Consider the following 16,342-nt stretch of genomic DNA (forward strand, 5'->3'; position numbering starts at 1 on the left):
AAGCTCTTTGAGCAGGGACTGTCTTTCTTCTGTGTTTGTACAGCGTTGCGTACACTTTGTAGCGCTCTAGAAATGTTAAATAGTAGTAGTAGTAGTATATAATATGTAAACTGCTTTGAATGTAATAACATAAAGGTGCTATATCAAATTCCACTCCAGTCCTTTGGCTAAAGGACTGATATTCTGTCTCCCTCCCACCCCCAAGTCCAACATCTCTCCCTTTATCAACCTTTACACCCTCTTCTCTTCCCCAGGTCCATTATCTTGCTCTCTCTTTCGCTTCCATTCCTCCCTCCCTCCCTCCCTCCCCTCCACCCCTATGACAAGTGACACAAACTTGGTGGTGAACAGCACCAAGTTCTTCTTGTGAATGCTAGAGCTCACCGCCTCAGTCATAGCTTCCACCAGTGACCCCTCCAGTTCTGCTCATGGGTCTTCAGCAGCTCACTGTCCTCCCCCTACCTAGGTTTCGGCATCTGCCCCCTCTCCATCTCCCACCCACTGGTCTATCTTAAAGGTAGTCTTCTGCTTGAAGAAACCAACCAGATGATCAATGTGGAATAATGATTTAGATAAATAATAACTGGGGATAATCGGATCAATACCACGTTTTCTTTGTTTGCTGTTGTTTAAATTGATCTCCTTGTCTTGGTTCACTCTCCCTATTTATTTTGTGGTCTAAGAAAGAGAAAGATTGTATAAAATCCATTTATCTTGTTGAGATTGTTTTCTTCTAGTATTGTTTTAATGTACAATCATCTCTGTTTTACTGTTTTGCAAGTGATCCTTGTAAAATGAAAAAATTATAAATAAATGATTAAAAAAAAAAAAAAAAGTAGTCTTCTGTTGGTCCCCGGCAGTGGCAGTGTTGCACATACGCTGCCTGCGGCCTGCTCTGAAGCTTTTTTCTCTTGGTTTTCCTGCCTCCTCTAATATCACTTTCGGTTTCTGCATGGGTGGGACCGATCAGATGGAAAGCTTCGGATCAGGCCGCAGGCTGCAGCCGGGGACCAACAGAAGACCACTTTTAAAATAGGCCGGCGTGGGAGGGGGTGATATTGAATTGTGGGTGGGAGCAAAGATGCCGACTCATGCTGAGGACAGGGGTTAGGAGTGGAAGAGAGCAGAAGAGATGTTTGGAAGAGACAGGAAACACTGCAACATGATTGATTTTTTTTAATCGCAATTAATAATTAATGCATTAATTGCAGAGTTAACTGTGATAAACTTGCAGCTCTGATTTTAATATAATAAACTGCTTAGATATACATTCTGTGAAGGGTGGTATATCAAGAAAAAAAGAAATTGAACTTGAATTCATTGCTTTTTTAACAGAAACATCATCTGTTTTACTAAGAATTCTTTATATTACAATTCCTAATCTGCTACAAGACACTGAAATTGTGCTTTCAGAACTGATTTCAGCTTCTTGATACCATGTTTGTTTTATCCTAATTACTATTGAATCATAGTGGGATATTCTTGCTTTGTAACTAGAATAACTCCTCCTTATTTCCTCAATGCTGATATCTTTGACCCCACAGTTGTCTATGCTGCTTCAGTTGCAGCAGACACCCTGGAGACTCAAAAAGCACATTTACTGTGTACCAGCAAAAACTAAAACCTATTAAATAAGAACAATGTTAAAAAAAAAAAAATGAAGTAGTTTAAAAATAAATAAGATGATGATATGGAAGTTCCAGTTTTATTACTTTTTCACTTTTTCCGTTGACCTGATTGAGCTAAAATCCACACATACAATTAATAGCTATCAACTCAACCCTACTACAAAGGTAACACCGTTGGTGGATGACTTTTAGCTTCTTAACACATTATTAATCTCTGCAAACTGCGATGACACCAACTTTTAAATAATTTAAATAACTGCACTAAAACTATGGAAGCTGGCAAACACTCATGGGAAGATGATCAGAGGGTCATTAGTGCTGGACTAGCGCCCGCATTTACCTGCGCTTTATGATCAGCTGCCAGTAGCGCCAGAACAAAAGAGTGCGCAGCAGATCCAACAAAGTAGCATACTAATGCATGCTACATATGCTGATGCACTCTTTCGTTCTGTCACCCCTCATGATTAATGGTAGAGCGTGCTGAACAATGGCGCTTTACCACGCAAAACCCTACGCCAGCTTGGAGCTGACGTTAGAGCAGGAGAGGAACAGGACAGCAGCTGGGCAGCAGGATGCAGCTCTCCACCTGGGCTGTGTCAGCCGGGGGTCTAATGTACCTCCCACTCCCCAATCCTTATGGCCCTGGCAACAGTGATCCCCCCAAGCCCCCACACCCTCCCGGACACCAACACAGGGGGCTGGAGGTCCGGTGGACTTTCAGCTCCCCTAACACCCTCCCTCCAACAGAAAAAAGTGCTGGAGGTCACTAAACCTCCAGCCTATACCCTGGTGATCTAGCAGCGACTGACTGCAATCCCCCACCCCACCCTACCCCCCAAACCTCTGCTATCTTGAATAAAGGAGAGACACAATCCTAGTCCCTTCTCCTATGAGCACTGCCTCCAAAATTGCAGCTCCCAGCCTTGCCCATTGCACCCTGGGATGCACTGGGCGGGGCTTCCATTCTGGTGACCTCCAGCTCTTTCTTCTGCTGGAGGTCCACTGGACCTCCAGTCCCCCATGTTGGTGTCCAGGGGGGGCTTGGATGGCTTGTGGTTGCCAGAGGGTGTGGAAGGGTAGTCCCTTGGAATGTTTGACAGGTCTGGGCTTTTGACAGCCTGACCTGTCAAACAAGTGCGTGAGGGTTGTGCCTGAGCTGCGCATGCTCAGGCACAATCCTCCTGCACTTCACCCCTATGATCAGAGCTAATGGCAAGCTTAAATTTGTATGCTATTAGCTCTGATCATAGGGGCGGTATAGGCCCGTGCTGTTCTGACACTGTTTTTAGAGCGTTGTTTGGAACAGCGTGAGATTTCTGATCATCTGGCTATCACTGAGTTAGATCATAAGAGGATTGGAGAAACTGCAAGAGGACCTTACGAGACTGGGAGACTGAGCATCCAAAAGGCAGATGGCATTTAATGTGATCAAGTATAAAGTGGAACTCAAACTATAGCTACATGATGAAAGGTCCCACTTAGGAATAACATCCCAGCAAAAGGTGTCATTGTTGACAATATGTTGAAATCCTCTGCTCAGTGTGCAGCAGCGGCTAAGAATGCAAATAGAATGTTAGGAATTATTAGGAAAGGAATGGAAAACAAAAATGAGAATATGCCTTTCTATCACTCCATGGTACAACTGCACCTGGAATACTGTATGCTATTCTGGTCACTGCATCTCAAAAAGATATAACAGAATTAGAAAAGGTACAGAGAAGGGTACCAAAATGATAAAGGGGATGGGATGACTTCCCTATGAGGAAAGGCTAAAGCGGTTAGGGCTCTTCAGTTTGGAGAAGAGACAGCTGAGGGGAGATATGATAGAGGTCTATAAAATCATGAGTAGAGTTGAACAGATAGATGTGAATCACTTGTTTACACTTCCCAAAAGTACAAGGACTAGGGGCCATACAATGAAGATACTAATTAGTACATTTAAAACATATCAGAGAAAATATTTCTTCACTCAACATGTAATTAAGCTCTGGAATGTATTGCCAGAGAATGTGGTAAAAGCAGTTAGCTAGCGGGATTTAGAAAAGGTTTGGACAAGTTCTTAAAAGAAAAGTCCATAATCCATTATTAGGTAGACTTGGGAAAATCCACTCTTTATTCCTGGAATAAGTAGCAGGCAATCCATTTTACTCTTTAGGATGCTATTCTGCTTAAAGGGGCCTCAATCTATGTAAAGATTTAGTAAAAATCTTTGAAAAATAGTTTGAAAATTTTTGTAGAAATTTCGCCTATTCAAATCAAGAATACTTAAAACAAACAAGAACTCAAATCTCCCGACAGGTACACATACCAAAGGTATTGAAATACACCACTATATTAAGCGGGAGTAAGATATTATAATTGGTCAATAGAGCAATATGGAAGAGGAAAAAAGAATCAGTACAAAAAACTCCGAAAACATGGAGAAAAACTACTGATTCAAAAAAAAAAAACAAAAACCCAACCTTCCATCCAAAAAAAGGAACCTAGTGAATGAACATACAAAAATTTAAATATAAATATAATTCTCAAAAAATGTGTAAAGATATACCAAAAAGTACATCAAAAATTACTCCCAAATCTTGCCTATTGTAAAACATTGCTCACATAAGTAAGCTTACTGCCCCTAGCGTCAGAAAAAAATATTTTTTGAAGGCCAATGTACAAAATTACAATGAGCAATGCAAAAATGTCCCCAGCAGCCCAAAAGAGTCACTTAGGGGCCCTTTTACTAAGCTGCATAAGGCTCTACGCACGCCCAACGCACGCCAAAATGGAGTTACTGCCCAGCTACCGCGTGGCTTTTGCGGTAATTTCACTTTTGGTGCACGGCCGATACGCGTGTCCGAGTGGCATTTGGTGCACGTAGGTCATTACCGTTCGGTTACTGCATGAGACTTTACTGCTAGGTCAATGGCTGGCAGGAAGGTCACAGACCCAAAATGGACACGCAGCAATTTTGATTTTGCCACACGTCCACTTTCAGCAAAAATTTTAAAAAGGGCTTTTTTACAGGTGCGCTGAAAAATGGATTGGTGCATGCCCAAAACCCTCGCCTACACTACCACAAGACATTTTTCACTGCGCCTTAGTAAAGGACCCCTTAGCTAGTCGATGCCACTCCTTTACAAAACAAACATCCCTTAATTTGGCTCAACGTGAGTCTCCTCCTCCAACACTTGACATGTCTCCTCCTCTGACACTGAGCAATTCACTGCCAGGTCACATAAGACACAGGCATTTCTTCAAATGTATTTCTTCTTCCTCAACAAGAGCGCCTCGTTTCGCAAATTTCATTGCTGGTTCAGGAAGAGAAGTTTGGGGCACGTGATTGGTCAGCTGATTCCTATTAGACATTGAAATTGTCGGCGTCTGTGGGTTTCCCGACGCCATCTTTGAGCCAGTGTTTTCTTTTCTTCCTGCTTTTTTGCTACCGCTGAACATTGCAGAAAGCAGCAGTGACAGAGAAATCAGCCGGTAAAGGAGAGAGCAGTGGAGGAGCCGTATCCACAAGAACTAGGGTAGCAAGTCATTTTTGGGGGGATGACATTTGCTTCCCCTTGCTACCCTGTAGCGACATCTAATATGGAATGGGAGAGTGGGTTAATGTTGAATCGCAGGTGAGGGGAAAGATGCCAGATCACACCGAGGATAGGGGTTGGGAGTGGAAAAGAGCAGAAGAGATATTTGGAGGAGACAGGAGATGCTGCAATACGGTTATTATTTTTTAAATCACGATTAATAATTATTGCATTAATTGCAGAGTTAACTGCAATTAACTTGAAGCCCTACTTTATATCCAATCTCTTTTGGCACATTTTATTCTTGAGACAGTTGTCACCCTATAAAAAGGAACATTTTTGTCATGCATGCCTACAGAAAAAGTTAAAAAAAAAAAAAAAGAGTTCCAAGTTACCTGAGCAACCGCATTCCAGCAGTGGCACCCAAGTAAACAGGAGTACTATTCTGCTGATGACTCGGAATTTTCTCTTTAACTTTTTCCATACAGTTTTCGATGGATTTAGCCGCTCCTTCAGGGTTATTCCCATAACCAGATATCCCAGAACCTGGAACACAAACAATAATTACAAGCTTGGGATTTTTTGATCCCTGCAATCCCTCATCTTGGTGAAAAGGTGGCTGAGGGGAGATATGGTAAAAGTCTATAAAATAATGAGTGGAGTTGAACGTGTAGATGTGAAGCGTCTGTTCACGCTTTCAAAAAATACTAGGACTAGGGGGCATGCAATGAAGCTACAATGTAGTAAATTTAAAACGAATCAGAGAAAAGTTTTCTTCACTCAACGTGTAATTAAACTTTGGAATTCGTTGTGGTAAGTGCGGTTAGCTTAGCGGAGTTTAAAAAAGGTTTGGACGGCTTCCTAAAGAAAAAGTCCATAGACCGTTATTAAATGGGACGAGGAAAAGTCACTATTTCTGGGATAAACAGTATAAAATGTTTTGTACATTTTTGGGATCTTGCCAGGTATTTGTGACCTGGATTGGCCACTGTTGGAAACAGGATGCTGGGCTCGATGGACCTTTGGTCTTTCCCAGTATGGCAATACTTATGTACTTATGTTAATTATGTTTTCAACATCACGATGAGAGCATGCCGGCTGTGTAAGTGTTTTGTAATGTTTAACTTGGCCATATAAATTGCTGTGAGGTAATTTTATAAAGTTTTACTGCAAGTTAAACTGCATTTTACCTGCAGAAACAGGGCACATATAGAATTGCCAGGGTTTATATGTGCATAAAAGTACATGCTACCAACATCAAACACAGGGGCCCTTTTACTAAGCTGTGGTAAAAAGTGTCCTCCGCTAATTTGGGCGCCTAAAATTGGCGCGTACTGGGCCATTTTTGCCACAGTGGGTTAAAAGGTCTTTTTTAAAACTAGGGCAGTAAATGGCTGTGGGCTAATATTAAAATTAGCACATGGCTATTTACTGCCTGAGCCCTGTTAATATATGGCCTGGCTTTAGATCTACCACTGGAATAGTGATGGGTAAAGCTATGCAGCCTAAAACAACTGAAAAAGTACTGACTAGGCCAAACAACAAGTAAATGATTTAATATTTGAGAATCTGCAAAAAGCAGGTCTGAACAATGAGTCCTGCCACAAATTGGTACAATTTTTAAATCAAATACAGCACCTGTAATGAAAGAATGATGGATCAGATGAATAAAATGGAGCTTATAATTTTGGTATACAATGATACAGAGGTAATACAGAGTTCATGAGATGGTATGAAAAGTATGAAAGGTATGAAAAGTATTGCAGCCGGAAGATGTGAAACTGTTATCTCAACGCTTCCCAAAACATGTTGATAATTAGCAGTAGCTGAGAACGGAAGGAGGTGGGCACATCAGACAGCAGACCGCGTGGGAAAGTATGATCTCAGAAAGTGAGAAAGATTAGGAGCAAGGTTTCTCACCATTCACTTCTATGGAGAGGTTTGTGTATAAAAGAGGGGAGATTTTGCCTTAGTTTGGAACTCCTCCCCAACGCTTCTCTCAGACGGCAGGGCGCTGTGCAGATAAACCCAGAATCTGATGTCTGTATTTGTATCAACTTGAAGACTTGTGTTTGGGTAAGAAATAAAATGTACCTATCTATCTAAACCTATCTCTGTCTCTATTTTTATTGATTCTATCTTCTCTTTACCTAACATTTAGCCTACAAGGTAGATCACATACAAGTGACACTCAGTTTTGGACAGAAAGCAGTAGTTATGGGAATTAGTTTTCAATTACGGCTCCTAATGCCACCCCCTTGTGATTGGGTGACAATGGAGGTTAGAGAAACTATACAGAACCTGATATATGAAATAAGTACCTTTAGTCCCCCGTGTGACGGAGTCAGAAAGAGGTCTATAAGAGGAGGGAATTAAAACAGCCCTTACCGCCACCTATTTACCTGGTAGTAAGGGCTCATGCGCTACTCGTGTGGTAGTCAGGCAGCATGTGGCAATGTGGCCACTCTGCCGATTTCCCAGCGGTAGAAAATAGAAAATTATTTTCTACTGCTGGAAACTGCGCGCGAGCCAACTTCAGAACTACTGCAGGGCATCCGTGCTATCCCGGGGGTAGGGTTGATTTGGCGCACTTACATAGCCACTATTTTATAAAGATACATACTATAAAGTAGTCAATATTCATATGTAGCTTACACTGTATGGCATACAAAGGTTATACCTCCACTCCTCATCGGTCATGGTGCTATGTCGGAGGCTTTTCTGTGCCTGAGATGTGGCAATTCAGATTGAGAAAGTTTTATACATTTTCATAAAAATTAAATACATTTCAATGGACACTATTCGAATTTTTGGAATACGGAGAATTCAATAAAATCAATTTTGGACCAATGAGGAGTGGAGGCAGCAGCCCCCCCCCCCCCCCCCCCCCCCCCCGACAATGCTGACAGGAATTTGCAGTTAGTTGACTGGTGCAGTGTCTATTTTCTAAAACTCTGTATTTTGAAGGATGCATATCATACTACTGCTTTAGCAAAGCTTGTATCACAGAATCCCATGTTCAGTACATTTGCAAAAGGGAAATGGGACTTGATATACTGCCTTTCTGAGGTTTTTGCAACTACATTCAAAGCGGTTTACATATATGCAGGTATTTATTTTGTACCAGGGGCAATGGAGGGTTAAGTGACTTGCCCAGAGTCACAAGGAGCTGCAGTGGGAATCAAACTCAGTTCTTCGGGATCAAAGTCCACTGCACTAACCACTAGCAACATTCCATGTAGAAGCCTGCCCTTGCAGATCAGCAATGCGGCCGCGCAGGCTTCTGTTTCTGTGAGTCTGACGTACGTGCAGGACGTCAGACTCACAGAAACAGAAGCCTGTGCGGCCGCGTTGCTGATCTGCAAGGGCAGGCTTCTGCATGGAATGTTGCTAGTGAAATAGCAACATTCCATGTAGAATCTCAAATAGGGAAAGGGAAATGGGACTTGATATACTGCCTTTCTTTTTTTAATTATTTATTTATCATTTTTAATCAAATTAAACAAATTATTAAATTGGAACAGGTAATACAGACAAGAAAAATTTTTGAAGAACATTATTTTCTCCCATAAAGGGAGCAAAATTAACAAAGAGGAAAAAACGTTTTACTCTTCTTTAGACCACAATATAGAGGGGGAGGTCAACCTAATAAAGAAGACTAAATTTTACAAGTAATTGAACAGCGGTAATATGCATAGCATGCAACCTATCTTAAATTATATTTCTATTATCTTCAAGTGGATCAACGGCTGGTCAATTTCTTCGCACTTATAAATGCCTTTAACTGCTCTGGTTGATAAAAAATATATTTTAAACCCTGAAACTTTACAATGCATTTACAGGGGTAGTTAAGGTAAAAGGAAGCCCCTAAAGATATAACCTCTGTTCTCAATAATAAGAACAACTTCCTCCTGTCTTGAGTTTGTTTAGTTATGTCAGGGTATAGCCATACTTTTTTACCCCTAAACAGTGTCTGCATTTTTTTAAAATATAAGCGTAGCACAGCATCTAAATCTTGCTGAAAAACAAAAGACACAATTAGTGTTGATCTTTCAGAGTTCACATTTAAAGTTGTCTCTAATATCTCAGTGATATTTAAAGAGTCCTCTTGATTTTCCTTTGGGATAGCTAGAAGAGAAGTTACAGATGGTTTGTTTTGAGGAATATAATATACTTTATTCACTGGTGGAATAGATTCCGGGGAAAAGCTTAATACCTCCAAGAGGTATAATTTAAAGGCATCCATAGGATTAATCCCCAATTCTTTCGGGAAATTCAAGAGTCTCAAATTAAGTCTCCGATTGAAATTTTCTACTTGTTCTAATCTACGTTGTGTAGACGAATTGTCTTTTATCAATGATACGGAGACTTCATTTAGTTTGGTAACATCTTGCTTAAGACCATCCAATTGTTCCTTAGTTTCTTGCTGTACTGTAGTAAATGTTTGGGATAAAGTCGCTATAGTACTTACAAGATCTTTAATTTCTTTTGCCGAATTGGCCACCGCTAATTCCACTCTCTGGAGAGCACTCCAAATGCTCTCCAGGGTCACTGCCGATTTATCCCCCGGCGTTTGGGCTTGATGTTCAGCCCTCAACATCGGGCCTCCCTCAGCCTGTGCCGCTCCTGTTCCTCGAGCCAGGACCGCCACGTTGACCTCTTCCAGGTCACGGAGGTCACGCCAGGAAGGGCGCACTTCGGGATTCGGCGGTGGTAGAAGCTCCGGAGGGGAGAGTGTAACTTCAAGCCCCAAGTCAGCTAGGGAGTCTTCACCCGCAGAGACAGCAGGTTCCCTCTCGGATACTAAGGTAGGTGGCTGCGTGGCATATCTCACGATAGACTGTTGAACAGGAGAGGACGTCCTAATAGCCGAGGCTGCTACTTTGACTATCCCCTTACGCTTGGTATGGGGCATCAGGATAAAGGAAAATCGCTTGATACAACAGAAAAACGGAGAGCTCCAACGCTAGCACTCAGCATGCCGCCATCTTTGGACACCCCCCCCCCCCCCCCCCACCGATATACCGCCTTTCTGAGGTTTTTGCAACTACATTCAAAGCGGTTTACATATATTCAGGTACTTATTTTGTACCAGGGGCAATGGAGGGTTAAGTGACTTGCCCAGAGTCACAAGGAGCTGCAGTGGGAATCGGACTCAGTTCCCCAGGATCAAAAGGAAAACAATATCATAAAATAGCAGCAAGCGTGCATAGGAGGGTAAGAGAAGGGTAAACATTTTTACTTGATCTCCAGTCTTTTCTTCCCAAAGCTGAATTAAACAAAATTAAAAACCTGACTTCCTAGTAATTAATTAACTCCAAATATGCCATGTGGGCAGCCACATTGTCTCCTACTCCATCTGAATATCTCTGTGAATCACCGTATGCCAAATTACCAGTTCGGCGGCCTCTAATAATTCATACAGAAATAGAAGGAGGCAGGAAACACAGTCTGTAGCCATTTTGTCTGAGCTCGGCTGATTCACTAACTGGAGGTCCATCTTTTTAGTTTGAAAAGTCTTATTAAATGTTTTAACCATATAATGATGCAATTACAAAAAAAGTTATTTATACAGTTTTAACCTTCCTAGATTCTTTGTAATACACAGCGTATATGTATAGATAGGATGCAAATGAAGAACACCAGATAAAAGATTGTATTTCAAAATTTTAATTGCGTTTAAACAAGCATGGCACCCTTTACATGGCTGAGTTTCAAATAATCTTTACCAGGGGTGTTCCGATACGGATTAACATTGTGCTGCTTTGTCAGAGCACCAGTCTTATAAAAACTATATTATACCAGTGTGATGTAATCAAGTTTCTCATAACACACAATTCACTGAAAATCAGTATTTGTCATTGTTTCAATAAAGTAAGAAAATGATACCATAAACTGGGATGACTTTGCCCTATGGGCAGCAGCGTAGCCAAGTTTTGAAGTCAGGGGGAGCAGTTGCAAGGCCTGAAGGGCCTAATTGCCATAGGTGCCGTTTCATTCTAAATCCGTTTGGGGGAGCAGCTGCTCCCCTTGCACCCTCTCCCCCAACTACATCTCTGCCTATGGGGTGACTTTGGCCCTTGGTGACAAAAAGACATTTTATCAAATAAACACTTTGGAGCTGATATTAAGATTATTTACAAAGACTAGGGGACAATCGAGGAAGGTACATGGAAATACTTTAAAAACAAATAGGAGGAAATATTTTTTCTCTCAACGAATAGTTAAGCTCTGGAACTCTTTGCCGGAGGAGGTGGTAACAGCGTATCTGGGTTTTAATTAAAATGTTTTGGACAAATTCCTGGAGAAAAAGTCCATAGTCTGTTATTGAGACAGACATGGGAAGCAACTGTTTGCCCTGGGATTTGTAGTGTGGAGTGTTACCACGATTTGGGTTTCTGCCAGGTACTTGTGACCTGGCTTGGCCACTGTTTGGAGAACAGGATACTGGACTAGATGTACCATTGGTCTGACCCAGTATGTCTACTCTTATGCTCTTATGAGGGAGGTAGCTTGGCTAACTTCCGTAGTTGGCGGCATACCCAGAGCTTCAATGCCGGGCCTTGCAAGGATTTTAGGACACTAAAGGCTTTTCATGTTTTCTCGCTTGTGATTACTAGTAGTATGCTTGTATGAGCACGGGCCATGTCAAGTACCTGAATAAAGACACATTTCTATTCCAACTCAATTCTGAAGGTCCTCTGTGCTTCTTTCATGTGTATCTTTATTTAAAGGACATAATATTTTTTATCATAAATTTGTCTCTCAATCTCTTTAATATACATAGATCAGTTCACAAGTACATAAGTACATAAGTAATGCCATACTGGGAAAAGACCAAGGGTCCATCGAGCCCAGCATCCTGTCCACAACAGCGGCCAATCCAGGCCAAGGGCACCTGGCAAGCTTCCCAAATGTACAAACATTCTATACATGTTATTCCTGGAATTGTGGATTTTTCCCAAGTCCATTTAGTAGCAGTTTTTGGACTTGTCCTTTAGGAAACCGTCCAACCCCTTTTTAAACTCTGCTAAGCTAACCGCCTTCACCACTTTCTCCGGCAATGAATTCCAGAGTTTAATTATACGCCCTTGTCCAGTAGCTTGATGACAACTTCATGATTTTGTACAAGTAATCCAATCGCATGGTTCTCATCTCTATATAACAACGTGGAGAACACATTGATTGAAGGCATAGATTAAGGGACCCGTCTCTCCTGCCCAGTGAAACCCCTTTGAACTATCGGGGCCCTATAAATTAAAATCCTGCAACATGTAGGATACACTGCTGCTTTCGCTCTGGTTGCTGAGCAAATCACATTTGTGCTTACCTTTAGCATTGCATTTGAAGGTTTGGTTTACCACACCAGTATTGTTTTCCTTTTCAGAGGGCCACTGGTACACATAAATTGTAGTTCTGGAGGATCCAGCATCGACCACTACCCCATACTAAAGACAAAAAAACATAGTTTTAGGTCCCAGGTCCCACCAAATGTCAACAGTCATTCACAGAGGGAATCAGGCTATTAGTACATTCATAACATATGTCCTTCTGAAAAAATGAATCCTGCTGCTACAAATTAAAAGAGAGTTGCAGGTTTGTTGACAGATAACTTATGTTTGTCATGTAATGAACATCAAGGTACTCTTCTCCGTTTAATTTTTGAATGCCATGGTACTAATCTATTTTGGTTCAAAGTATTTATTTATTTATTGCATTTGTATCCCACATTTTCCCACTTATTTGCGGGTTCAGTGTGGCTTACAATACATTGTGAATGGTGGAAATACAATTTGTTACAACTCGATTATGGATTACATTGTGAGGAGTTATGCGAAAAGAAAGTCAAAGTAGCGTTAAGGGAATAGAACAGTGGAGAAGAACAATGGCAAATTATCTCATCTATATTTAATTTTACTGAAATTCTAACCCCTAAAAAGATAATATTTGGTTCAATAACATTGGATTAATCTTTGGACAGTTATGATTCTAAACTATTTGACATATTGATAGCAATAACTCTCAAATATATTTTATCCAACTGGAAGAATAATTCACAACTTAACATTCATTTTTGGTGGAATAATGTGTTACAAATTCATAAGTATTGTACAGCTAACACTGGTCATTTCCAGAAGTCTAATCACAAAGTTTGGTAACAATGCAGCAATATTTGGACTCACACCCCACTAGTTAGCCATCCTGCTTATAATCGAACGAAAAAAACGCCCAAGAGTCGACCTAAATCGGGAGATGGACGTTAATCTCACAAAAACGAGTAAATCCATATAATCGAAAGCAATGTTTCAGTGCGTCCGTGTCGCTCGTACGTGGACGTAAAAACGTCCAAATAAGAGGCGTGTCGGGGGCGTGTTAGGGGCGGTGATACGACGTGGACGGGTACAACGTATAACGAATAGCGAAATGGCTCTGGTTGAGCGGGAAGATGGGCGTTATATGATGGACCTGAAATAAAAGCGACCAGAGCAAGGGGGAAAGCGTCTTGAGACCCATTAGCGATTGTGTGTAGTTGGAGAGTGGCGATATAGTTGGTGGAAGAGCTGAAGTGGTGGTTGCAGAGAGAAAGCCGAGCGTGTTCAGTACCTGTGACGGTCGTCTGTGTGCCCTGCCTCTTTTTGTGTCTTACCCTTTCACCGTTGTTCCTTACTCCTACTCCTTTGCTCCATCGCCCCCTTCCCCTCCCCCTATCCCTCCCCATTCACTCTTCCCACGTGTATACTCTATTCCCTGACCTCCGTTTGTCTCTGTGTGCCTGTACTGTTTGGCGAGTGAGTGGCCAGAGGGCGTGGTGGCTGGAAGTGACAGATCTGTGTGTGTTGCTGTTTGTTTGACTACTAGTCCTAATACTTGCACTGGTGGTGGGGATATGGATGCACTTAATGCACTTGTGGCATGCATGCTACACGAAGAGGCCACCCACCGCAGGAGGTATTCACGGCCCCGAGTGTTTAGGCCCCGCACCACCTTCCTACAACTCACTGACCAGCAGTGTCTAACAAGGTTCAGGTTTGATAGGGCCACTATTCGTCAGCTGTGCAAGCAGCTGACACCCCTCCTTCAGCCCCAGACACGTAGGAATAACCCCATCCCTGCCCACCTCAAAATCACTTCCGCTCTCTCTGTCCTGGCCACTGGCAGTTTTCAATCCGTATTAGCTGCTAACACAGGCCTCACCCAGGCTTCTATTTCACACTGTCTCACCCAGTTCCTGGATGCCTTCATGACTCACACCTCACACTACATCACTTTCCCCACCACCCCCCAGGCCCTGCACAACAACATGGCCGCCTTCTATGCTGTTGCTAGATTCCCCTCGGTCATCGGTGTGATAGACTGCACACATGTAGCCCTCAGACCCCCCCGGGCACACGAAGCCACCTACAGAAATAGGAAGGCATTTCATTCTATGAACATGCAAGTTGTATGTGATGCCCAGGGGGAGATATTAGACGTGTGTGCCAGGTACCCCGGCTCCAGCCACGATGCCTACATCCTACAGCACTCGGGCATCTTCCGCAGGTTCGAGCGAGGGGAGTTCATTGGTGGATGGCTACTAGGTAAGTGCAACATGCATGTACCACCCATACTAGACCTCCTCCACTGGCCAACCCTCCGCCCTGGCTTCCTCCACCACAACCCACTATCCAAATCCCCCCGCCCCCCCCTGTACCTGCTCCAAGCGATACACACTCATCTATCTCATTCTGCTTTTCTGCAAAGGTGACCGAGGCTACCCGCAGAGGACATGGCTTATGACCCCCCTGATCCACCCACAACCAGGGCCAGAAGAAACCTACAACAGGAAACATCGCAGCACCCGGGGGATCATTGAGCGCACCTTTGGTTTATTGAAAAACCGCTTCCGCTGTCTGGACCGGTCTGGAGGAGAGCTGCTCTACAGTCCAGAAAAGGTGGCCAAGATCTTTGTGGCGTGCTGTATGTTACACAATTTGGCCCAGCGCAGAGGACAGCCTCTCCCAGAGGAGCCACAGCCACCACCAGAAGAGGCCCCAGATGAGCTGGAAGAGGAGCCCCCTCCACCCCCAGCCCACAGAGCAGAGCTCAGTGCCTACCAGCTTGGCGTAAGAGCAAGACAAAGACTCATTGAAACAAGTTTTAGGTGAATGTAAGTGAACATTTATTTTGTACATACAGTGCATATGTGTTTGGTCACCACCACCACCACCACCCCCCTCCCACACCCACCCCCCTCCCACCAACCCTCACCCTACAGCATGTCCCATCATTTTCCCCTTCCCTTCCCCCGTCCCCTCCTACCCCTCCCACGCCCTTCCTTTGCAGCTGGTGCTGCATGGGAAGTCTCTTCTGAGCTGCTGCTCCCAGTGTCCTCCTCCGTATCCCCACGGCAGCCTGCGGCTTCGGCTGCACCGTGGAAATCGGGCCACCTTCTTGCTTCTAGTGGTCTGGCCACAGGACCCAGAATGGGAGCAGATTGCGCGGGTGCTGCAGGAGTGGGTGCGGAGGCTGAGGAGCGCAATGCCCACCTCTTAGCTGGTGGTTGCTGGTGGTCAGTGGAGGAGGATGTTGATGGCAGGGGCTGCTCCAGCAGCACGGGGGCTGGAGTAGGCGCGGTGCCCTGAGGGCGCAGGTGTTGGATGCTCTGCTCCAGCCGTCTCAGTTGCTGGAGCACCTCCTGGTGGCCTTCACGGTGCGCCTGGAGGAGTTCCTGGTGTGCTCGCTGCTGTGCCTCCAGTGCTTGGCGCTGCAGCTCCAGTTTCTGCTGGCGGTACTCCTCCAAGCGCACGTTGTGGCGGAGTAGCTCCGTGGCCAGCCGCAGGAGTTGCCTCCTTTGGCCAGATGGCCTCTGGCGGGGAGCTGGGCCCTCCTCCTCCTCAACAAAGTCCTCCGGTGCTGGAGGTGCGGCCTCTGCTGGTGCAGGTGGTGGTGGTGGTGGCAGAGGCTGGACAGCTGGTGCAGGTGGTGGTGGTGGTGGTGGCAGAGGCTGGACAGCTGGTGCAGGTGGTGGTGGTGGTGGTGGTGGCAGAGGCTGGACAGCTGGTGGTGGTAGAGGCTGGACAGCTGGTGCAGGTGGTGGTGGACGCGGAGGATGCACAGCTGGTGCAGGTGGTGGAGGCTGGACTGCTGGTGCTGCAGGCTGTGGAGGTTGAGGCTGGACGGATGGTGTAGGGCGTTGGCCTTGCAGGCCACTAGGGC

At 44.1% G+C, this 16,342-nt stretch overlaps 1 protein-coding gene across 2 annotated transcripts in view; it reads right to left on the reverse strand.

The window, feature by feature from the left end:
- ENTPD3 (ectonucleoside triphosphate diphosphohydrolase 3) overlaps positions 1 to 16,342 on the reverse strand; it is a 110,056-nt gene that overhangs the window by 48,277 nt on the left and 45,437 nt on the right. For both annotated transcript variants that reach the window (XM_030190029.1, XM_030190028.1), the window contains exons 3-4: positions 12,477 to 12,594; positions 5,542 to 5,692 (exon numbers count right to left, since the gene is read on the reverse strand). In XM_030190029.1, coding sequence (XP_030045889.1) covers positions 5,542 to 5,692; positions 12,477 to 12,594 — 269 coding nt within the window. The remainder of the gene's footprint in view (positions 1 to 5,541; positions 5,693 to 12,476; positions 12,595 to 16,342) is intronic.

The sequence above is a fragment of the Microcaecilia unicolor genome, chromosome 1 (assembly GCF_901765095.1).
Source record: "Microcaecilia unicolor chromosome 1, aMicUni1.1, whole genome shotgun sequence".
Lineage (NCBI taxonomy): Eukaryota > Metazoa > Chordata > Amphibia > Gymnophiona > Siphonopidae > Microcaecilia > Microcaecilia unicolor.